This window comes from Alligator mississippiensis, chromosome 5, assembly GCF_030867095.1.
Source record: "Alligator mississippiensis isolate rAllMis1 chromosome 5, rAllMis1, whole genome shotgun sequence".
NCBI classification, from domain to species: Eukaryota; Metazoa; Chordata; order Crocodylia; family Alligatoridae; genus Alligator; species Alligator mississippiensis.
The window spans coordinates 128,739,273-128,763,457 of NC_081828.1; the positions used below are offsets into that span (position 1 = coordinate 128,739,273).

General features: G+C 41.6%; 1 protein-coding gene across 3 annotated transcripts in view; it reads right to left on the reverse strand.

The window, feature by feature from the left end:
* BMPER (BMP binding endothelial regulator) overlaps positions 1-24,185 on the reverse strand; it is a 242,062-nt gene that overhangs the window by 86,711 nt on the left and 131,166 nt on the right. For 2 of the 3 annotated variants that reach the window (XM_019483425.2, XM_014602611.3), the window contains exons 11-12: positions 18,405-18,450; positions 4,380-4,709 (exon numbers count right to left, since the gene is read on the reverse strand). In XM_019483425.2, coding sequence (XP_019338970.1) covers positions 4,380-4,709; positions 18,405-18,450 — 376 coding nt within the window. The remainder of the gene's footprint in view (positions 1-4,379; positions 4,710-18,404; positions 18,451-24,185) is intronic. The other variant, XM_059728689.1, reaches the window with a different exon arrangement.

The window sequence follows — 24,185 nt, forward strand, 5'->3', positions numbered from 1 at the left end:
CATGTTATCATGTGTTTTGGGAAAACAGTTGTCAAGTAGATAAGAATATAACAAGTGCCATACTGAATCAGACCGATAGTTCTAGCCCAGCATTCAATAGTGGCAGGAGTAGATACTTTAGAAGCAGAGTATTGAACAGGGCATAACTAGAGTGATCTATCCCTCATTCATTACTGTGTCATCCCACCAAGCATCCACTATCAGTGGTTTTGAGATGCCAGAGGACACATCTCTGACAGGTACCCATTCAGTGTGCTCCCTCACAGCTTCATGGTTTCTTATGAAGGCAGTGCAGGTGCACAGTGCAACGTCTAAACATATCCTTATTTAACCCATGTCTGAAAATAATTTGACATATTGTTATAACACTTGAATGGTCAAAGCCACTGCATCTTCTTCCAGGGGCATTACAGTTATTATTTAGTTTACTGAAGATGCAACAAGCCATCTTTGCTTCTGACAACACTGCACAAAACAAAACACAGCTTGATTTTCAGACACCGGGTTGATTTTGCCATGCCAGCATTTAGAAGAGCTGCCATTATTTTGTAAATTGAGTACACTTCATATGGAAAACTCAGATAAGTTCTCTCAAACCTTGGAGTGTCAAAATCCAAATTTTAAGTCCATCTCTGTTTATGATATGAATCTAATTTAGAAGTGAATGCTCAACTCATTCTCCAAATGAGCTCCATCATGCTGCTTAAATGAAGTCACAAAGGCAAGAAAGGAGGTTGGTCCAGATTAATAGCTCCATATTCATTTTCCAACAGTAGCTCGATTGCTGAAGAAGCATTAATTGACTTGACTGAAACAACTCATGCTGTCCAGTATTAGTAACAATCGTGCAATCTAAATGTAAAGCCATTCAGAGATAATGCAACCTACTGATGAATGTGTGTTATATGTCACCCTATGGGCCCTGACTACAGAAGATATAATTCCCAAGGCACCAGCTGACTTCAGCTGAAGCTATAGAAATTCACACTTCTAAATCAGGAGGTTTCTGCTTCAATTGTCAGCACTGGCCAAGATGGACACTGTCATACTAATAAAACAGGATATACTTTTCACTAATTGCGTATAGTATAATTACATTATATCCTGCTTTAATATTTCAGGTTCAAATGAACACTTGGTAACTGTCTCATACTGCTTATTTTTAAGGATTTATTCCCCTTTATTTTATTTATTTTAATGAGGAACATATAAACTTCTCCCCATAACAGATCTTTTTTGATTTCCAATAACAAGAAAAGGTTATTGGTGCTATGAATTTTGTAGCTAGCACCATGATACACCCACTATTCTTGCTGCTGCCTGTTCACACTGCATAGCATGTATCTTTCTGTTTGTGCATACGTGGAAAATTTAGTTTATTTAAATAGATTAACAAGAGCTGTAACAAAGGGGATTAGTCTATGGAACAATGTTTGAAAATTGTCCGTTTGGCAGACAGAAATTGTTTGGAAGTGTTGTTTGGTGCCTATTTCTTTTTTCTTTCCCAAACGGATGAGTTTCCCGTTCTCTTGGATAAGAATCAGGATTTAAGTGATTGGCAGGATTTGACGCCAAAGGACACAGCATCTGTCCCATCAGGGGACGTGCAGAATAGGAACATTTTTTGAGTTGCTTCATAGGGGTTTCCAATTTTCCCCTTGCACTGGGGGAATGCTTAACAAACGTGTTGCTTGCCTTCTTAACTTGGCACAGCATGTGCTATCCTGCATTAGAAATCCTTTCTGGATTTATGCACATCACACACTGCAATTCACATGCTGGGGGCTCTTTCCAATTGTTCTGTAGAATTTCTCACGGTAGAGGCATCCTCAAGATCTGGCAGACATGACTCTTCTCTATGGATTTAGGGGCAAATCCCAGTACACGAAGCCTGAGCAAATGAGGTTCATGCAGAGGCTCTGCACAGCCGTTGAGCAAACAGATTCATCCCGCAACCTTCCAGTGGAGGAAAAAACTCCAGCACAGCATCTGCTGAGCTCCCTTCTATTTCCAACATGGAAATTTAAAAAAAAAAACCTGCATCATTACAAGCCTAGTGAAAGGCAATTGTAAAACTATCTGCACTGTCATGGAAATGGGGCACCACAGTTGCTGCTTCTGGATACTCAGGATTAGAGCCAGTCAGGAATTTTTCAGCAAAACAGGGTCCCATTGTAAAAGGCCGGTTCCTCTAACCTGGAATATTTCGGAGGAACATACTGGTTTCAGCAAATTTCCAACTAAACACAGGCAAGGTTCCAACTAGGCTCCTGCCAATATGCCTGGTGGAGCACATAGGAACCTAGGCTCCATGGTCTGTACCTCTAAGGATAGCCTTTCCATGCAGGCTGCCTGGGTGCTAGGGATAGGAGAGATCCAGGCTCCCTGCCATGGAGTTGGGAACTTGGGTGCTGCTGGGTGAGCTCATGCTGAGCCAAAAACACTGAAATTTGTACTCACAGGGTGAGTTGAGTTTTACATTTTTTAAATGAAACAATGGATTATTTCTACATGATTTTTCTCAGATCCCAGCACCTGGAAGAAGCTTCAAAAATTCTCTGTTTTCTCTGAAGATGAAGGGACTTTTTTTTCCAAAAATTTAGAATTTCCTACAGAACAGAAATTCTGACTTCCAGCCAGTCCTACTGGGCACATTCCATCTCCCTGAACAGACTGACTGTCAGTAGCTTGTCCTCCCCCCACCAAAGTGGAACCATGCAGTTCATTTGCTTTTCAAGCTTTGTGTGCTAAGGCAAAGAGAAATTGGCTCTTAGTGAAGCTTTCAGTAAAAGGAATCTGATCCGTGACTGTTAAGGGGAAGAATTATTTAAACTATAATTGGTGGTGATTACACACTCCTTGGTATTTTGTCATGTGCCATGTTTGTGCTGCATCTGCCAACACGGGGTGGAAGGGTTACATGCAGTCGTTCTTTGGGCTTATCCCAGCAATTAACAGAGTAGCAGCAGCATTAGCTGCCAGTCAAATTTGATTGAGAATGTCGCTCTGGCCTGTGGTTGGCTAATGAATTCCACATCACTACAACTTGCAGGATTCAGCTGGCTGCAAAGAGAAACCCTCAAGATGCTTTTAATTAGAACATGTGAATAATGGTCATCTTGTGTACATTTTACAAACAGCCACAAAAATTTGCCTTGCCATTTTGAAGAGCAAGCTCAAAGCTGGGATCCACATTATGCAGGGTTACGTTTCCAGTGGATACATGAAGAGGTGTATAAATTCTCAACTCAGCGGTGGGTAGTAGGGTATCCCTAAAAAACGACTCCAGATAATGAATGTGACTTTACCTTATGTCTGTAATCTTACCACTTTTTAAAGAGAGATTGGTTTCACTCTTTTTACATGGCATTTAATTGAATTAACAGTAAATATTATTCTCACTGAAACAGTACTTCACTGTACAAGTGAAATCTCCCTGGACTGCAGAAGTACCTGACACATGCTAATACATAATTTCTTTACTTCCACTCAGTATTTATCTTCAACAGAACATTACAGTCTCAGAACAGTTTATCAAAACACATGTAAGCCCTATGGTCTAGTATTTTGACAATTAACATTTTTGCCAGGACCTTACAGACCTGAGAGTCTGCTCTCTCTCCCTTCCTTTTTCCTTCACGAAAGGTACCAGATGTTCTGAATTTTCCCATTTGCTCCCACTTCTGGTTCTATAACAGAAGACCAAATCACAATTCTGCATTGACAAGCTCTCATTTGGACAGAGAGAGAATCCTGCAAGCTAATATTACACAGCATCCTGGGACCAGTTTTCAAACTGAAGCATGTATTTTGGTGGGCATCCCAAGTGAATTGTTTCTGTGATTTTTGCACCTGCAGATCATTCAGGCTTTTCCTGGCCATTCACTGCAGGTGCAGAATTGTGATTTTATACACATCACACACAGAAAAAGGGTATGATTTATTGCTGTGACTGAAAAAATTAAGGTCATGTTTGAGAATCAATTTCCTGTTGTTCAGTGTTATCGGTTACCATTAAATGATGACCATTTAGAAATTACTAGAAGTTAAATTCGCATATGTACTCATGCACTGTAGCACTTGTTCGCCATTTGCAGAAATAAATACATTTTTAAAAGCTGCTCTACCCGAGTCTGTAAATTTGCATATCAATATCTCTGTACACATGAATCAGGAGTGTGAGGTTGATAGAGCACTTTGAGATCATCAGACATCAAGCTCTAAGGAAGTATAAATATAATTATTACCAATCTATTTTTATTTCTTCATGCTCTCAATTCCAGAATAGTGACATTTGGTGAGTTCACTAGAGGCACCACATCTTTGATGTTTATGCCAACATTTCAGACTTAGAACAAGCACATTCCTTTTAGCCCCACCTGCTTTGGTTGTTACTTTCAGCAAATAACCATCCAAGTTGATCTGAAACTGTGGTGTCTTGCAAGGGAGTGATATCCGGGTCCCATTCCACTTCACAGTAAGGTGTTGCTGGAGGCTGATTGTATTTCTGCCCAACACAAGGTCCACAGATTTTGTCCAAGAAAAAGATCGGGTCCGACGAGCATCGTTTTTCACCAGCACCTGGAAGGACGAGGCAGAGGAGGAGCAGTCTTTTGTCAAAACGTACTGACATGTTCCCTGAAAGTTAAATGTCCGTCCATCAAAAGTGTTGTAGTGGGGGTCTCCAAATACAGTGCAAACTCCAGGCTCTGCAGGTGAGTGAGAAACAAAAGCACCATCAAGACCAGTTGAAGTTTAAACAGTAGTAATTGGTAAACATTGTTTGGGGATGGAGAGCACCTGATAAAAAAAATTGTGAAAAAAAAAAAGTAGAATGGGAAAGCCTGCATTTTTTTTTATTTTTTCTTCTAATGTAAAGATCCTTGAATGGTTAGGAAGCTCAATACCAACATTATACTGGTAAATGAAGGTTAGAGCAAAAATCGAACAAAAAGAAAATAAAACTCCAGTGAGGCTACCTTAAAACTCCAATGAGGCTACCTTCATCACTCAAACTAAGAGTCTTAAAGGATCTAAACAAGATGTAGAGATTATGTTATTACAATTTAAATTAGATTATTAATTTTTTTTAAGTACTAGCCATTGTGAGTCTTTGTCTGCTACTCAGATTAGTGCAGGCAAGTCTTTGAGTCCATGCAGGGTCCAGTGAAAGTTAACAAAACTCTATAGGCACAAGAGTCTGAACACACTGAATTTATTGTAGGGTCATGGCCTGAGGCATTAACACTAACAGAGATACAAAAATGTTAAAAAATACACACACATGTGTGCACATGCACACAAGTGGGCTATTTAAAGTTAATGTTTTTGATGTCCCTAAATATGAGTTACATTTCAGTCCTACTGAAGTCAATGGGCATTGTGCCATTGAGTTCAGTAAGACCTGGATCTGACCACATAGGCTTATGTATTTATATTTATTACATATGTATACATTATATAGTTAGAGATGTTTGCCCAGATTCTCTGGCTTGTTTTGGCTAGTTTACTCTGCTCCATCAACAGCTACCATAAATCTTGCCTAACAGTAAGCCATGAAATTGAATGTGTTTACACGGTTGCTCTATGATATTATATACCTTTTATAACCCATTGCTTCTATTTGTGATTTATTCACCATTGTTTTATATAGGTTCATTGCAGTGATACTGGGTAAAAGGCTTCTCTGGATAGAAAATAAAGACATGTGATGAATTGATAAATACCTAATATTATGGTATACCTGCATATTAATTCTTACAAATTTGGAGCAAATTTCTGGCTGTGCATGATAGGGAAGTAAAAAAAATCAAAGGGGAGAAAGGCCAATTTTTTTCTAACCTGATAACGACGATGACTTCACTTGTGGAAACACGTGGGGAAACCAGTCACAGACTAGGACAAGTTGTTTTCTATGATTCTATGATACTCAGTACTGCATGAACTTACAACAAAAAGACCATCCCTCCTCTAAGAAGCCAACAGTCTCAGGGTATGGATACACAAGCAAGTGACTGCCAAATAAATGAGGGTGGGGATGAGAGTACCCAGGTGTGTGCACTTACTCAATTAAAGAAGACAGTTAATTAAGAGCCCCATAGAGGGTTCTAAGTAAAATTCCAATTCCTCTTTTGTAGGCTATGCCTAACAAGAGATATGGAGAAGACTTTGGTGTATTGAGATCCAGGGAAATGCTCAACATGTTTGATTTTCACTCAAGAATGTCAGGGTTGCTGATACAGCAGTGAGTTCTAACAGCACAAATACTATCTGACTACTGCTGCTCCTGTCAGGAATTACCTCAAAGGCACGCACATTGACAGACTGTCAGTCACCCAAGTACAAGTATACAATACTTTTGAAGGATCAATACAGCCTTCATTTAGGGAGGGAAATTGGTATAGAAGAAAATATGACCCATAGGAAAGAGACAGTTAACACAAGAACTACTCATTAAAATTTTTAAATGGTATTTATCTGTCAAAAAGCAGAAAAAACATCTATCCAAAAATGGTGCAACTAGTAAATCCATGTCTACTGGCTCAAAAAAAGGACAAATGCAAATCTAGAAAACTGAATGGCCTTCTGGATGAGACCATGTCTACATGGTATGATGGCCTATCAAGTACATATACCTGACCTAACTCTGAACACACTGGCTAGGGACAGAAGTTACATATACTTTGGTTTAAGTGATCAGAAACTGGTTTAAACCTGTAACAGAACAGAAACTCAGTGCACATAACCAGTGTCAAAATGGCTGAAACTGGCTTAAGATAAACCTGGTTGAATGTAGTGTCAGACTTAACTGATTTGGGTCAAACCAGTTTATGAAACTTCTGTCCCAGGCCCCTTCCTGGTTCAAGTTAAATCACAGTTCCCCAGCATCCCGGCATGCTTTGCAACCCTGGGCTGGCGTGGGCAGAGAGCAGGCCTAGCCCTGCAGACCTCTGCTCCTTAGCTGGAGCAGTGAGGGCTGGTTGACCGGGGTGAACGAGGTAAGCTCAGCTGGGCACGCAGCCCAGTCTGCAGGGTGGGGACTGCCCCCTCCAGGCAAAACCCAACTGAGGTCTGGGGCCAGGGAGTAAAGATAAACACCCCTTCCCAATTCAAACTTACTGCTGGCTGTGATTGTGGACTACAAATCCCAGAGGCACATGGAAGCAGGAAAAGGAAGTGATGAGCAACCCTGCAGAATCCTGCTACTCTGATTTTGGACTGCAAATCCCAGAGACCTGGGGGGCAGGAGGAAAATGAAGTGAACACACAGCCAGAGAGCTGTACTGTAGTGCCCCCTGGCTGGTGGCCTGAGCCATTGCAGGCATTTCGCTGCATTTCCTTAATCAAAGGTAAATGTCTATTCACTTCTGTTTCAATTTAATCTGTGCAGTTTAGACTAACCTGCAAAGACTGAATCGATTCTACCACAGGCTTTTTAACTGTCTGTACTTAGTCACTAGCTCAGGTAACCTAAGTAGTGTAGATGTTAGTGTTGTACTTGACTTGGGCTAATATACCCTGCTTCCATCTGAGCTTACGTACCCTGCAGCATCCAGGTAGTACACCCACAGAATCAGGTGCTGGGGCCTGATTCTACTCTTGGCTTTGCCATACATCCTCCCTTTCCATTAAGACCCTGAGTACATTTTTTTAGGTCAAATGTTACAATGTTTGGTTTCCCAATAGGAGACTCTGAACTTCTTTTCCACAGAAAAGTAAGACTTGCATCTTCAGCTGAAATCATTGTTGCAGCTGCTCAGCATGTCTGGAAACCATGCCCATGGAATTGCAATCAAATACTGAGGGATCAAAATTAGGGGTATATTTTTCTTCTGTACCAAAATTAGGGGTAACTATTGAAGCATACACTTTTGAAAATGCATGCACCTAGCACTCTGCCTCAGTTCTCCCATCTGGAAACTTGGGATGTTACCTCACAGGGTGTTAGCATGGATTAATTAATATCTCTAAATAAATCTGAATAAAAGTAAATGTTATGCATGTCAGGAATTATAGCATTAGGTTACTAGTAAATATTAAATTATTGTCTCAATTTCCCAATATACCAGTCTAATTTTTGCATAAAAGAATTCAATATGTATTTAATTATTTGTTCCATTCATATTACATTTTAGCAATGTTTTATTTTTTATTTTAAAGCATGCAGGTAACACATTAGAAAGTGAGGAAATCATCAGCAAAAATATCCAAACAAAGATGAAAAAAATCAGTGAAAAGAACTGCTTTTTGTCTGAGTTTCTGGGAGCCAAGAATATAGGGATATTGTATGTGTTATTACCTAATACATCTCAGAGTTGTCTTTCTTTCTTCATCTAAGCAAGTGGTTAAGTGTCAAAACATGTGGAACAAACATCATTTAGAGATGTGCCAGTTTAAAATGATAGCACCAATGAGATCCAAAAGAAATATTTATTTTTTATTTCTAATGTGTTATGTAGACTAATGCTGTTTAATGTTATGTTATGTGGTGTCACATTATATGTCAACTTGATGCAGTGCAGTTAAAATAAAAATAATGTGTTTTGGATTGAACAGTTCAATATCTGATCCAAATTCTTCTTTCACTTTCATAGCTGGAAGAGAAAAAGGCAGTTACCTAGAAAGAGTCTGAACTAACTGATACTTCAGCACCTTTGTGTAGCACATTTTCAAAAGAGTTATAAGAAAAATGTTTAAAATACACATGCAAGAGGAAAAAATTAACAGTACACATGCATGTGTGCAGTAGCTCTGACAACTGCCAGCAGTGAGTACTGTATTGTTGTCCTGAAAGGAAACCTTAAGTACAGGGTGTAGCAGGACTGCAAAGAGCAGATGACATAAAAAGAGTTTGTGATATTTTTAGGTTTCTTCTTTCTTTCCTAAAAGGGTTTCAAAGACATGTTGTTTTATGTTCCTTCTTTTTAAAGATGTCCCTCCTGCTTGGCTGTCCCTTAAATCCAATGCAAGCAATGAAAACATAGAAAACATAGTATATGAGGAACCCTCTACAGCTGGGATGTTAAACATATAGCGCAGGGGCCAGATACAGTCCATGGAGCCATGTGATATGGCCCACAAGTCAGTGAACTGACTCTATGTGCCAGCCTAGCCCCATGCATTGCATGAGGTGCATGGGCTGGGCCCTGTGCCATGCACACTGCAGGCAAGATAGGCAAGCAGTCTGAGATGCCACATGTAGCCCATGCCGTGGACCCCCTGTGCTTTGTGCATCACCAAGACCAGCCCGTGTATGGAGGGCAGTTGGGGTGTGCGAAGCAAGAAATATTTGATTCCGATTTGGTTTTGGCCCAATTTGGGGGACAGTGATTTAATTTGCTGATTTGGATCACTATCCCAATTCAATTTGGCCAAACCTGAATCTGAAGATTCAATTCTGATTTGGAAAATCAGCAATTCAGCCATAGACACAGCTTTATATGTTTTTTCTACATACCTCAAGGTACCAGGTGCGGCTCATGAATGCTGAGATGGTGGGGCAGATGGAGCATCCCACAGGAGTGGGGGGGGTCCCCCTCATGCTTGGCAGCCCCCCTGGCTCAGTGATCGGCCATGGGGGGATGCCAGGTGCCCCCCCCCTGCAGACCCAGGAGGCATCAGTCACCAAGCTGTACTTCTGTTCCACTTCCGGGTCTGCCGCCAAGCACATGGGGGACCTCCCCGCACTGCCATGGGATGCTCCATCCACCCCACCATCTCAGCATTCATGAGCCGTGCCCAGTACCTCGAGGTACGAAGAAAAAACATATAAAGCTATATCTATGGCCAAATCATCAAATCTCTCCGAATCTCTCTGAATTGATTTGGAGGCTGATTTAATTCGGATTTGGAGATTCAGCCACTGAATCTCCTCCAAATCAAATCAGCGACCGAAGCTTCGCACAGCCCTAGTGGGCAGTGCTTGCCCAATGCCAGCCCTTGGGACTACATGCCCACCAAGCCCTGGGGCCAGCACATGCTTCATGTGGTACTGCATACAGAACAGGTGGCTGGCAGGGGGTGTGCACTCCACATGGCACTCCACTTGACCCAGAGCCAGCATGCAGGGCCAATCAGTAGGGCACCACAGGGAGCATGTGCCCCTTCCAGCCATGTGCTGTGTGCAGCTTTTATAGCCAGTCCAACCCTTCCCACCATAAGCAGACCATACTGGCCTGGAGCTCACTGTGCACAGGGGATGCAGGTAGCACCTTGGACTGACTCCCTGCAGCATTGGGTCCAACCTGCACACCACAGGTAGTCTGTGCCCTGTGCCAGCCCCATGTATGCTATATATGGTGTAAGGGCTGGACTCAGCATCACAGCCACTCTACAGGGTGTTGGTCCCAGTCTAACCCACAAAAAAGCTTAGGGCCATTCATCTGGTCCAAGAGGCCAAACGAGTTTGACATCCCTGCTCTACAGACATACTGATCTCACACAGTTGATGTACCAGTGCCTAAATCTGTGAAATGTAGGAATGCTCTTCTAAGTTCACCCACATATTCACATGAATGTACAGACATCCACATTCACTAAAAAACTGACCAAGATTTTCAACAAGAGGAAAATTAAATTAGGTTCCTAAGTCTTTAAAGGAACATAAGGCAGATAGGTGATCAAATTCCATTGAACCTCCAGGTGTGTATCTAAGACTTAAGTTTCTTTGAAAAAAAAATGACCTTATTTTCAAGATTGCTGGCTTCTGTGACATCTGCTCAATATATTTTAATTCACTTTTTTGGGAGACTAAATACAGTCAAAAAGCTTGGCCTTTGTGAGTGACTCTCATAATCAGCTCAGCCTCCACTCACCTAAAGATTGAAAATGTACCCTTTAATAGCAACAATAATCAAATAGAACACTGGCCCAAATCTAACATCTGCAAGACAAGAGGTCATAGTGTAGGTTGTTACTATTTGTAGAGAAATTATTTATTTACTCACTGAAGAGAGTACTGTAAACCTCTTAGTTTGCTAGCCTTCTACTTTATGATTCATATATCATATACGAATTAAAAATTGATCATGTTGGGAAAGTAGCTACAGGCATTCTAAAGATGAAAAGCTCAAGATTTCCAAATCAATCTATCTACACAAAATGAGGGTGAGACCAACAGTAGAGAAGAATGGGAAATTTAGCACTCCATGATTTTTTGGACTCCAGAGCAGTCAACTAAAGTCCAAGATGTCCAGATGTCTAGTCACACTCTTCTGGGCTTGTAGCTAGTTAAGAGAGGCCAAGGAAAACATACACTAAATTATAATTAAAATTGGTTTGGACATTTTCTAAGTAAAACGAAGGAGGAAAAAATAGAAGTTTACTACTTAAGTGTGATTTGTTTGCACATCTATAACTCAAAAAGGACTCAGCTTTTTAAACTCAAACTGAAACTTTGGATGTAATGATCCCAAATTCTGAATTAAGCCTTAAATCAAACTGGGCAGATTCATTAAATTTAAAAAACTAGCTACAGAAAGTTTGTATTAGAATTTCATTACCCTTTCTTTAAATACACTACTTTCATCTTAATTGCTCCACAGTGCAGCTTGATATAATATACATTACAGGGTGTTGTGTCAAAAACTCTGCCACAGCAGAAGTGCTCATAGTACGGCAATGTCGAATTCCAACAAATCTATAAATTCTATAAATTCTGCTAAATATCCTGTCACAAGGACTAGGCACACACATTCAAAAAGCCCAGAATCAATCTAAGTTACATGATTTTCTGTAAGTGGTGTACTTTAGATCAGCAAACAGAACACACATTTGGCCTTTAAACCAGTAGCTAATTTCTGTACCAAATTTCTGTTCTCTTATGGGTATAGACTGGTTTTGTGTGCTGAACTTTTGTTCTGTTACAGGTATAGACTGATTTTTGATCACTTATACTGGTAAAAGTGTAATGTCTGTACCTGGCCAACGACACAAAAAAGGAAAGGACTCCTGCATACATTGATTACTGTAAAAAGAAGAAAAAGAAGCAATGTGCTGAAGTATATTAAGATCCTAGCTTTTACATCCAGAGATCTGGGCCCCAATATGACATGTCACGAGTGCCATGAATTTGGTGACTTCACCAAAACACAGGGTGATTGGGCATGATTATGCCCAGAAAAGACTTATGATGAAATAATGATAAATTGTCTTTAGAGACCTATAGGCTAAGGACAGACATTAAAAAAGCCTGAGCCTGAATTGATTCAACCTTTGCAGGTTAGTGTAACCTGCCTAGGCTGAACCGGTTTCCAATCATACAGACAGTCCCTCTGGACTGAGGAAACTCAGGCACTTGCCTGCAGTGGCTCAGGCTGGAAGCCAGGGAGTGCTAGAGCAGCCCTCCCTGCTCTTCCACAGAACTAAACTGAGGGGGTTATGGCCAGGCCCCAGCAACGCTCTGATTAGGAAAGGGTGTGAACCTGCACCCTCCCTGCAGTCCCAGGTTTTTCCCCGCTGGCTGCTCAAGGGGCGGGAGTGTTACCAGCCTACAACCCTGGGCTAGTATTCTGAGGGGAGGGGCGGGGGGGGGCATGCAGTGCATGCATCTGTTGATATGGAGCTTTTTACTCTCCCTCCCTGCTTCTGTATACTGTACTGTCTGCACCAAACTGACAGGCAAACAAGTCGCGGGGAGGGGGGAGCTGCTAACAGTGTTTATATCACCCTTATCTCTGTGTTTATTAAGATAAACCAGAGTCACAAAAGCATGTTGGGATGCTGGGGGACTCTGGTTTATCTTAAACCACCAAAGGGTCTGGGACAGACATTGCATAAACTGGTTTGAGCCAAATCAGTTAATTCTGATACTATATTCAACCAGTTTTATGTCAAACAGTTTTCAGACATTTTCAGACTGGTTTATGTGGACTGAACATCTGTTCTGTTACAGGTTTAAACCAATTTCTGATCACTTAAACTGGTTTATGTGTAATGTCTGTCCCTAGCCATATAGTACTTTGCATTAGAAGATCACAGAGGACTTTTAAAAATCTTTATTTCATAAAGGTGCACACATGAAATCATGGTACACAGTCTGAGGAAAGAGAGGCACAGAGAGATATGGCACTAATTTACAATGGTGAGAGTGATTATATCATGATTAAAGTGCATCTACAAAATCATCAGAAGAAGCTTTCACAGTGCCTCTCTACACCATAACTCTAGCAAGTGTCACCAGTCCTTCTGTGTCAAGAACAGAGATTTAGCCTTAATTCCAAATTTCCTTGCTTTTGGTCTGGAGCTGAGGTCAGACTGTCAATATTATTTGAATTTGGTTTGGTGACTTTTTTTAACTTAAAATGACTTTGGTGTAACATAGGATTACGAATTTATTGAATTGACGTCAGTGGTGATTTTTATAAATCAGGCTCAAAAGAGCACATTTCATTACATTTTTACAGCAGGATAAGCTTAACTGTAGAATTTTCCATGGGTATGACCACTGTGTTTAATTAGTGATAACTGTACACCAGCCATGCAGTTTAAGTAACAGCATGCCAAGACTAACCAGAGTTAATTTTGGGAGCATTAAACCAAAAGGACTCAACCAAACCTTTAGCAGACTAGATTCTTTTTCTCTCTGTAACCAACTTCTTTGAAAAATAATTCCTTAATTATCCTATTTTTTATTTTAAAATGTATCCTTTAACAATATGACTGTTTTGACAAACATTGTATAACTTGGCTATGCACATCTGTATGCAGCTTCCATGTGGACAGGATGTTCTTGTACTTCCTGTGTTGCTTTTCCTTTGGAAAACTATGTCTGCTAAGTTACCAAAAGTTCTGGTGTGTTAATCTGTGTACTGTGTATGCATATGTACTATCACATCAAAACTAGGTTGGATTTGGAAAGCCTCAGGTAATCAGGCAATTTGATAAAGAGGCCACCATTAAAATACAGCTTTGCCTGTACACAATTGTGTTATCAGGGAATATTAAGTCTCCTATAACAACATTAATTACTTACAGATGGCTGCTGTTAACATTTTAATGGCCACAACTGCACTATGATGGTGGGTACATAAGAAATTTTGAGGGGAGAAATGAAAAAAGGTATGTGGTAGGAATTGAGAGTGGCTATTTAACTGTAAAATTCAGAACTTATTTGTTAACTGTTACAAATAAAATATTTTTTTCTGTTAAGGCCAATTTATGCCTGATGTTCATTATTCAGCACTGGGGGCAGTGCTGCCAAAGTTTTCCAAAAGGAAGTCAAAGTAGAAAGTCCCTTCAGCTTGGGCCAGAAGAACATGCTAAGTGCACTGACCTCTGGTATATCAAAACATGCCCCTCTTTCTGCATTCAGCCAACCCCAATATCAAGAGAAAAGAGGAAAAAGCCCCTGCACAGAAGAAAAAAAAATCTATTCCAGAGACCACGAAAGTGCATGGAAAGATGCCTAGTAATGTTAATGGATGTGTAACAGGCTCACCTTTCAGAGCTTGGTTTGAGTCCCAAGTTTGAGATCCTGCTGTTTGATTGGTGGAGCCCATCCACCAGTCAGGAGGCAGCAGGAGAAATAAAGCCACACCTCTTTTCTGAGGGGCAGGGGAGAAGAGCTCCCCCAGATCTGATTGAAGACTGTAAACTGTCAGGTCTGGAAGACTTCAGGGGCAGAGCCCTGGAGCATATAAAAGGAGCTGCGTGCCCAGCATAAGGGACAGATGCAGCAAGGGATTCAAGAAGATTGAAGCCAAGAAAAGCTGGGGAGCTCTTCCTCAGTGGGCAATAGGCCCAAGGCTTCTGAAGCTGCCACTGGAGAAGCAGCCTTGAGAGCGGTGCGAAACTTCTCAGGCTGTTGATGGCTCACAGGGATGGTGCATGAAGGCCCAGCCCTGGAAGCAGTGTGAGATTGCTCAGACCCATCAGTGCACAGTTTTGTGCACAGAGCCCAGGCTTTGGGAGCTGCAAGCAGCAGCTTGAGCCTGCAACCCCAGCAGGGGCTTGGGGCCCACAGTGAGGCGGCTCAGGCCTCATCTCCCAGCAAGCAGCCAGGTCCCATGGTGCGCAGGGTTGTGCATGGGCCCAAGCCTTGGGAGCCAGGTTGCAGCAGAGGTTGTGCGGGTTAGCCACCTGGCATGAGGATGGCTGGCCGGAGCCTGAAGGGCCCAGTCTCTGCTAAGACAGCCCTCAGTGCTGAGCCAGGGCACGGGGAAATAGTGTTGCAGCATGAGGCTCAGCACCCAGGAGCCAGCAGCAATAGTGCAGCAGCTGAGAGGAACTGAGCCCTTGGTGCCCAAAGCGGGGCTTAGGGTGGAGAGGAGCTCAGCAGTGCAGCAGAGGCCTGGAGAGGCACTCCAGCAGAGGAAACCCCATTGAGCTGTGCCCTGACCACCACCACCTGAGGGAGCGTGAGTCATTGGGCCCTTGGGTCCCATAGGGGAAAGACATTTGGGGTGGGCAAACCCAGAGAAGGGGCTGGGTGAGCAGCGGGCCTAGTCAGGGCCCTAAGGGGAGGGGCCCCTGGTGCTTCCTGGACACCCCCCCCCTCCCAAGGGATCCCATTGGAAGGAGGACTCTCTCTTGCCATGGGTCAGGAACTATATTAAGGAAATAGATGTTATTAAGATTGTTCATGTTTGCACCTTATATTTTGTGATTGAAATGTTGTATTGTGATGTTATAAATAGTGTTATTTAGGGTTTGAGCTTGGTTATTGGTTAATGTTCACTGTAAATATATGCATATGATATTTAGTTTTATGTTTACATATATTATAACTCAATAAATTGTATGTAGTTAAGAACTTTGGGCTTGGGCTAACTCTATAAAGGAAAGAGGGAACTACTCGAAATTCTGGCATCCCTCTCACAGCACCCCCCTCCTGCCTACTCATCCCATCCTACTGAGAATAGGGCACACCCTTGGGTGTACCCTGGTTACATGTACCTGGATTACAGATGTTGGATCAGACCCCAAACACAGAGGGGTCATGATTTCTCTAGGAACTCTTCTATGTATTTGCACAAGTTTAGGCACAATCTTCCTTGAGATAAGCTGGTGTTTTAACTATGGCTGATACAACACTAGCAAAAACTATGCATGTTCTACATGTTCTGGCTGGTAATTGCACTTTGCCTTTAATTTCATACTTATCCTAATTATCCCTTGTACAAATCACTAGGAAATCTTACATAACTTAAGACATTTGAGTCTTAATTTGTTTTTGTTGTAAACATAAATATAAACATTTTAAAATTCAGAATAAAATGTATTGTAAATGAAAAAAAGTAGTCCTGAAAGAGTTGTATCACTTTCTGATCACTTCATTTTTTATCTACTCCTTGGAGAAAAGCCTACTTTGCATTTACAAACACTTTGCCTTCAACTCAGGGAAGCTCTCAAGTATACTGAATGGTGTGTTGCCTCATCCATCTCAGTCTTCAATTCACCTTCCTCTCATATAAAACTAACATTCTCCCACTATGAATTATGGCCTAAGAAATGTCACAGAAGAGAGTCAATCATCTCAATTCACCCTGAGATTTGAAATAGATGAATGATTACTAGTGGTGAAATTTAAGTTACTGAGCTCATCACACCAGTGATGTGTCACATTTGACACAACTCTGAAAATTTCTTTGCTTTTAAGTATGCAAAAATTACATTTAAAGCAAAATCACTTTTATTTTGAGATTCTTACACTTAGGATTGGGGCATCCTGGGTTCCAGTCCCTTCTACCATGCTTTTTTTTGGTTTTTAAGGACCCTGGCAGACTTTACATTTGTTGCCTATTATACGTGAGTATTGTGTGACAAATCATAACAGGCCAACTGGACATATGTTAAAACAATTGCAGAATATTTCCATGACTCAGAGAAGTTGCTGTTTCAATGAGCCACTTCTTTGTGGTTGAACTACCATTTTTATCTATAGATACACCATTTTAACATTTGAATTCAATGATGTTAATGTAGTTCAGCATTTTTCGAACAGGTCTAACCCACAAGGTACCTTTGGGGATATAGGTGTCTTTCCAGGACCAATCTGGATTGCAATAGTTTTAGTGGGAGTTAGGCAGCTGGGTGAGCAAACAGGATTATATCTGAATAGCTGTAGGTCCTTAAGAAACTTTGTAATCCTAAATGGATATACTACCACAATTTAGGCACTCAGGGTATGTGCTGATGTTAGCCACACCCAGTCTGCAATGACATGGCTTATATTAAGCTGTGTGATCACAGATTGGGGGTGGTGTATGCAGGGAGCTGCACTGGGAATCCACTGTAAGGAATTTCAGGCAGCAGGGGTTAATGGGTCCACAAGGAAGTTCAGTGTGTCTGTTGTGGAGGGGAAAGGGTTAGTGGGTCTCTGGGAGAGGTTTGGGGGCTAGCCCAGTTGGGGTGGGGGTGTTAGGAAAAGTGCAGCCCACAGGCTGGGTTGAGTAGCTGGGCTTTCCCAGCCTTTGGGCTGCACTCCAAACACATGTAAACACATTCAATAGATTGGGCTAACCCACTCCCAACCTAAATTTACTTCCTTAGGTGAACTCATTTAGATTGGCCCCACCCTTTTTTGCCCAATTTAACTTCCCCAAACCTCTATACAGATCAGCATTTAGATCAACCTAACACGAGTTAGGTCAATCTAAATATCACATTTACACATACCCTCATAGAGTGTAGTGGTTTGTGTGTCAGGGACAACTGGATCGCTCTAACTTCTTCCTACATCCTATTTAGGCAACTGCAAGACAAAACTGGATTAGACCTATTGACTCCAATCAGGTGAAGTCACCACGTTGACTTTAGAGGGATTTAAACTCAAATTTAAAAATCAAGCACACGTTTAAGTGCTTTGCTGAGTAGGGATGAGCTCAAGACAATGCTTAAATGTGTTGCTGAACTGGGACTAGGGGTGGGAAAGGATGATGATGGGATAAAACCACAGGATAGAGTCAAGAGGTTCATGTTCAGCTGTCCATCCCATCTCTGCCACCACCCTCCTCTCTGACCTTTCTAAACCCTTTTCTGATGCCCACAAATCATCAGTTAAGGTCCTGGATTATAAAGTTTGATTACACTTACCTTAGCTTGCATAGCTGCAAATGTGATTTATGAGCACAAAAACTATCCAGTCATAAAAGGTGCCTCAATCTGTCCACACTGTTTGTTTTGATTAAGTCTGGCTACAAATTTTACAGGCTAACCATATATTCTATAGAGAGTAATATTTCCTCTAATTTGACAAAAATAGTGGCATTTTGAGAATTAAAAATTCCTTTTAATAGGCATTTTATTTCTTAATTTGTGTACGTATGGGAGACATTAACTCTATCCCTTCCATAGCCCCATACCCCTCACCTTAATCCAAAAATAGAGATATCAGATGCAAACATTTCTTAATTATTTCTCTGAAATAATCACAACTAATTTAATAACACAAAGAACTTACTCACTTTCAGTGCAAATAGGACAACATCCTTTTCTGTTCAGGATTTTACCCTAATTGAGAGAGAGAAACTGATTTAATGAAAGAGTCTTCAGAGCAATAATTGTTTCATGTTGTAAGCCTGGATAAGCCTTTGAAAATAGTTCAAGTTGTGTTTGAACTCAGTGCCCTGGCTACAGCTTCAAATATCAGGTGTTAAAAACAGACAGAACTATTCAAAAAGTTTCCTGGCTATTCTATAAGAAATGAAATACTAAAAGGGTTCTCTGTTGTTACCTTCCTCTTAGAGTAAAAGAGAATGTGGATTCATTCATTTGTGGGTATCTAAAGCAAAGCAGTTGTTCTGTATTATCAAGATTTCTAAATGCCTGCAGAAATACAGGAAATTTCGTATGAACACTTATGCCCCTTGAGCATCTTGTGGGAAATCCTACTAAAGAGAATCACTCATTCTGCTACAACTACAAATGGAAGTGCTCACTAGTATAAATCAAGTTGTTCAAATACCTTCTTTGGATAATCATTTTGATACCATTTACAAAAAAATTAAGCTAAAAATAGTGGACCAAATTCTCTGCTGGAGTAAAGGGGTGAAACTTCATGTATCTGCTGTTTATTCAGGTAAAGTGTTTTGTCTCATAATAGTAATATTGAGCAAAGGTTCAGGTCTTCATTTAGCATTGTGCCCAGGCCTTTTTGTTTGTTCGTTTTATGTCCAAAATTAGTGCTTTGTGATTACATGTAAAAAGTGTGTATTCTTCTAGAACTTCTTTGAACTATAAAGTGGAACAATTAGCTTTGTTCCAATTCACTGAAACTCATCTTCAAACTCAGAATAAGCTTGGAAAATGTCGGTTTGGATGGTGCAGCTTTTTGAGTGATAACTGGGGTGAATTGTATTGAAACCTTGACCCTATAGTATAACTCACCCTGCTCACCCATACAGGCAAGCATGGTGTGTCCTTACTTCCCTGTGTTGGCTTTCAATGTTAACACATGGGTGGCAAAAGTAACCTTTCATGACCATTACACCTTTTTTCCCTGCAAGTAGATGTGGGCTTTCTCCCCACACAGTGCACCAGATAGTACAGAAGAGCTCATGCAGAGGAGAGAAGGAATCAGAAGTGAGGACATAGTTTGTGCAGATTACTGGTCTTCCATATGCAAATCCCAATGCTAGGATTTGTACCAGTAAATCCTATTAAGCACCTGCTACAATAAAACACTGTCAAACATCTTTAATTAATGAGCTGAATACCCACAGATTATTCTGGATATCCTCAATAAAAGAACTGAAATCATCAGCCAGGCTGGAAGTGGCAGGAATTCAAGTGAAATTGGAATCTGCAAGGCAGCCTTGCTAAGGCTGGTTACTTGAGCCACCATGTTGGCATGGGATCCTGTTTTTGTCTTGCAGAATAAGGAAGCCCATTATTGCTAACATGTGCTCCATGAGTTCGTTAGCATTGAGTGTTCCCTTAGGAATGGGATAAATGATGCGATACCATTTTTCCCCATGAATATTTATAAGCAGACCATATTTGAGTCTGTTTATTTTCTAGGATTTTTCTTCTTCTTTATGAGGTTTTCAGTTTTATGTCTGAGGTTTTTATTATTCTAAGCAAGACTAATGGGGGGGGGCTGTTTGGTTGTGCAATAGCAACAGCTGTTGTTTTTTTGTGCCTCATTTGGCACTGGAGTAAAAACAGCAACTTTTTGTTTGTAATAATAACAGATGTGTATTACACTAAATGCTGTCTGTGTTAGGGATGGCAGAACGTATTCTGAATAAATTTTAAACTCACTAGAAGTTCATAGGCTCAAAATTTACCCACAAAATCAAAATGAGCAGCTTCACATGCCATGAACTTAGCTCTATTAACTTTTGCATTGGAATGGCCCTCAAAGACAAGTTCATGCTTTCAAGTCTCTATGAGCTCTCATAATAGCAGTGAAAGAATATGTCCATAACCATATGGTACAAGCACAGGCTACCATTGCTATGATGTGAAACAGGGTACAAAACAACAGCAAGGTGTCCAAAAGGGGGATGTGAAGGGAAAAATTGGGCTTGGATGAGTAAAGAGGAGAACTGGTAAGTACTGTATTTACTTTCCCCCTAAAACCAGGCCTCCAAACTTAGGGGGTGTGTTTTAAGCTGTTTTAAGGGAAGCTGATTTTCCTTTGCTGAAATAGAAGCAGGGTAGAATAGATCAAGCAAACACTGTGACTTATGGTTGCCGCTTCTCCCAGGGGCTGCAAACACCAAGGAAAGAAAAGCTAGGTCTGGGGCCTAGCTTTGTTGCTGTCCTGCCACACTAGGTGGTTCTTGCTGCCTCACCCAGACTTGGATGCCACACTGCTTGGACACTCAGTGTTTCCAGAAAGACTTAATGTCACACAGTCAGCCATGATTCTGGAAAAATCGTGTTTTCTACATTCTGCCTTCTGTAAACAAGGGGTGTGTTTCATTTGGGGGGATGTGGTATGTGAGACTGTATGGCATATAGAGAATTAGAAGAGCAGGTGGTTAACGAATCTATAAAGGGACTGAATCCCTCCAGATGCTGTACTTACCTCACTTCAGGACAGCACTTAAGCATGGGTTTAAGTATTTAAATAGGTCTGCTAACTTCAGCAAGACTTAACACATACAGAACCAAAAGACTCAGTATTCTGCAGAATGAAGCATAAGACAAGACAACAAGAGGGGAAATGCACCATGAATCAGTGATCACAAAGTGGAAATAAAAACCTTGAAACATAAGGCTCACTGTAACCTGAAGGAAGACTGATTTTGCTATCAGTGTTACAGAAGGGAATTGAGACAGAGAGATATATATTGCATTCATGTGCAGATGCAAAGAAACTCAAGCAGTATGCTTCCTGAAATTATCAGGAATAATAAAGGTTAGATCCTAAATGCAAGGGAGAAGGAAAAGAAGTATATAACCTTGGGAAAAATGAAAGAAATGGCAGAAACAGGTCTCACAAAATATGGCAACCTGCCACAAGTTCAGGCAGTAAGACAAACAACTATATGGTATCAGAAAGTTCTGCAGCACTGCCAGCACAACGCCTGTTCTTCTTCATACAGAAAGATTTCACTGGCCTAGAGCTAGGTTGATGAATGATTCAATATTCTCTCACAAAAACCTTCATGAAGAGAATGTTAAGACTGAGTGATTAAGCACCTAAAAGTGAAGGGATGAAAATACAAGATTGCCTGTAAATCCTTAATTCTTTCACCCTTGCCTGCGTGCATTATAATACTCATTTTACTGAGATTATCCCTGGCAAGACTGTGAAACCCTTACAGGCATAAAGCAGTGCTTGACGCCACAAAGAATCCCAGTTACCTGAGCCAATGGCAACTAAAGCACAGTACTATTCGGAGTGAGAAAGGAAATCACACTCTTGCTTATATCGTCTGTAGGTTCATACTCTATAATCCTGTGCATTATTCCCTTCAGCCTAGCACATAATCTGCTCACAAACATTCAGCATCCACATCGGTAATAAAGCTATGCCTTGCATTATGTGAAGTGTTTTGGGCATATTGCTTTGTGACAGAATACCCTACCCTACTACGGCTAGATCAGTAGCAAAACAGCTACGGTGAGTAGGGTATATACAGACGTGGATTGCTTTCTCCTCTCTTCCTTCTAATTGTTCTTCTCTAAAAGGAATAGATAGTATGAATAAATTAGGCATTTTTACCTTGGGATAACGTGTTGCTGAACGACTGGTATACATGAGGGGAAAGGGAAAGGGGAGTTGGAGCAGAGAAAAGTTATTGCTGAGTGAAAGATTCCATTTTGAGTCAAGAAGGGAGGCTGATGGGTCAGAAACTATTAGAAACAAAGCTATGGGCTGGCAAAACTGGTCAGCATCTTAGCTGTGGAGAGATGACTCTTGCTTGGGAACTTATCTTGGGGGTTGGTTTCAAATAGCTCAGGAACTTGCTTTAGTCTAAGTCACTGGTTTTCAAACTTCTTGAGCTGAGCCCCACTTTGAGTTACAATTTGGTTTGTGCTCCCCCCCACCCCAACATGCATCCTAGAGGAGCAGTGCAACCAGGCACAGGTTGCTCCTCATCCTAGCGGCTGCCACAGCTCGCCTTGGCTTGGCTCAGCTCAGCTCGATGGGTTCCACCCACCGTGGTTCAAGCTCCTCCTGCCTTGGCCGCACTGCAGCTCTAGGCTGTGTGTCCAATGCACCAAGCTCCTGGAGGTGCAACAGCCTGCTGGCAGATCCTGCCCAGGGCTCCCTACCCCCGCAAACACTCACAAGGCTGCAGCAGCACTGGCTCCTGGCAAACTTTTTGCCTGCACCCCCCTGCACTGCACCTCTCCCAAAATTCCCTCATGCCCCCCCCAGGAGGGCACACCCCATGATTTGAAAACCGCTGGTCTAGGTGCACATCATAACCCAGAAACTCACACCATCTCGGATGCTTGCTGCTGCATAAGACCTTAGTTTAGCTTCTAGCCGTGGGACCTTACTCCATTCCCAAGAACCCCCCCAACTTAATCTAAACTGGAAGATCAGCCTCAGCTAGAACCTGAAGCTGCTACAATTCAGCTAAGAATTGAAGTTAAAAGCCTTTTTGCCCTAAAGGAGATGAATAAAAAGGATGTTTATTTTTTATGAGGCTGTTAATGGTATTTGTAAATTAAACTGACATCCTTCCTAAGGGATCCTAACAGTGGAAATCTCTTATTGACTTTATTTTTAAGGGATGTTTAACTCCTTTTGCTCCCTTGTATTTTACTTTCTTATAACTCTGAAACCAAGCTAGAACAATGTTGAAAGAGTTTATTAGTAAGCCATGTGAGTCAGAGTTAAGGCTATTACTGAAACTTGAATTTTCATGTGTCATTCTTTCCACTAAAACACTCATGTGCAATAGTACCATATTTATTCAAATCTAAAATAAGGTAGTTTTTTTCCCACCACTCATTCAACATGTGGGGCGGGGAACCTCGTCTTAGATTTGAGTAGTAGAGAAGGAGCTGCTCCCACTGATCCCACTGCCTGGCTAGGGCCAGGGTGGCTCAAGATATGTCATGTGGCAGGGAGACATAGGGGACACCATGCAGTGCATGGCCCTAGGGACATGCAGGACTGCATGGGAGTTGTGGGGGGAAGAGACACCATGGTGGTGGAGATCGTGTGGTGGTGGGGTAGGCACACAGGGGAGATTGCATGGTGTGGGGGTGGGGAGAGAGGCACAGAGGAGGCTGCACAGAAACAGGGGAGCTAGAGCTAGAGCTGCTGCTGCCACTGCTGCCCAGCCAGGGCTGGGGCTGAAGGTACCATGTGCTCTGGGCTCTGGGCAAGCAGCAGCAGAACGGAAGGCAATACAGGAGACAGGCAGTGCAGGGGCAGGTACTAGAGGGGACAGGAGGCAAAGGGGTAGGCACCAGGAGGCAGACCTCCTGCCTCCCCACTATTGCTTTCCCCAGAACAGTGGTGGTAGGGAAAATAATTTAAAGACAATCCTCCAATAGTGAGATTCTATACATAGAAAATTATAATTATTGGCGGGGGTCATCTTAAATTAGAAGTCACCTTGGGTTTTGGTAAATGCGGTACCTTCCTGGATAATAATACTTCTATGTGAATTACCTCAACTGACCATTTCCAGGAGCCTTAATGCTTAAGTTTATCAAGTCTAATGATGTCATAATGTATTTTGCATAAGGTGTCTTAAATTACATTTGCAGCTTGGACTCTATGAGGTCCTATAAGTTTAAATTGGATAAATGCAAGAAACTAGGGTTGG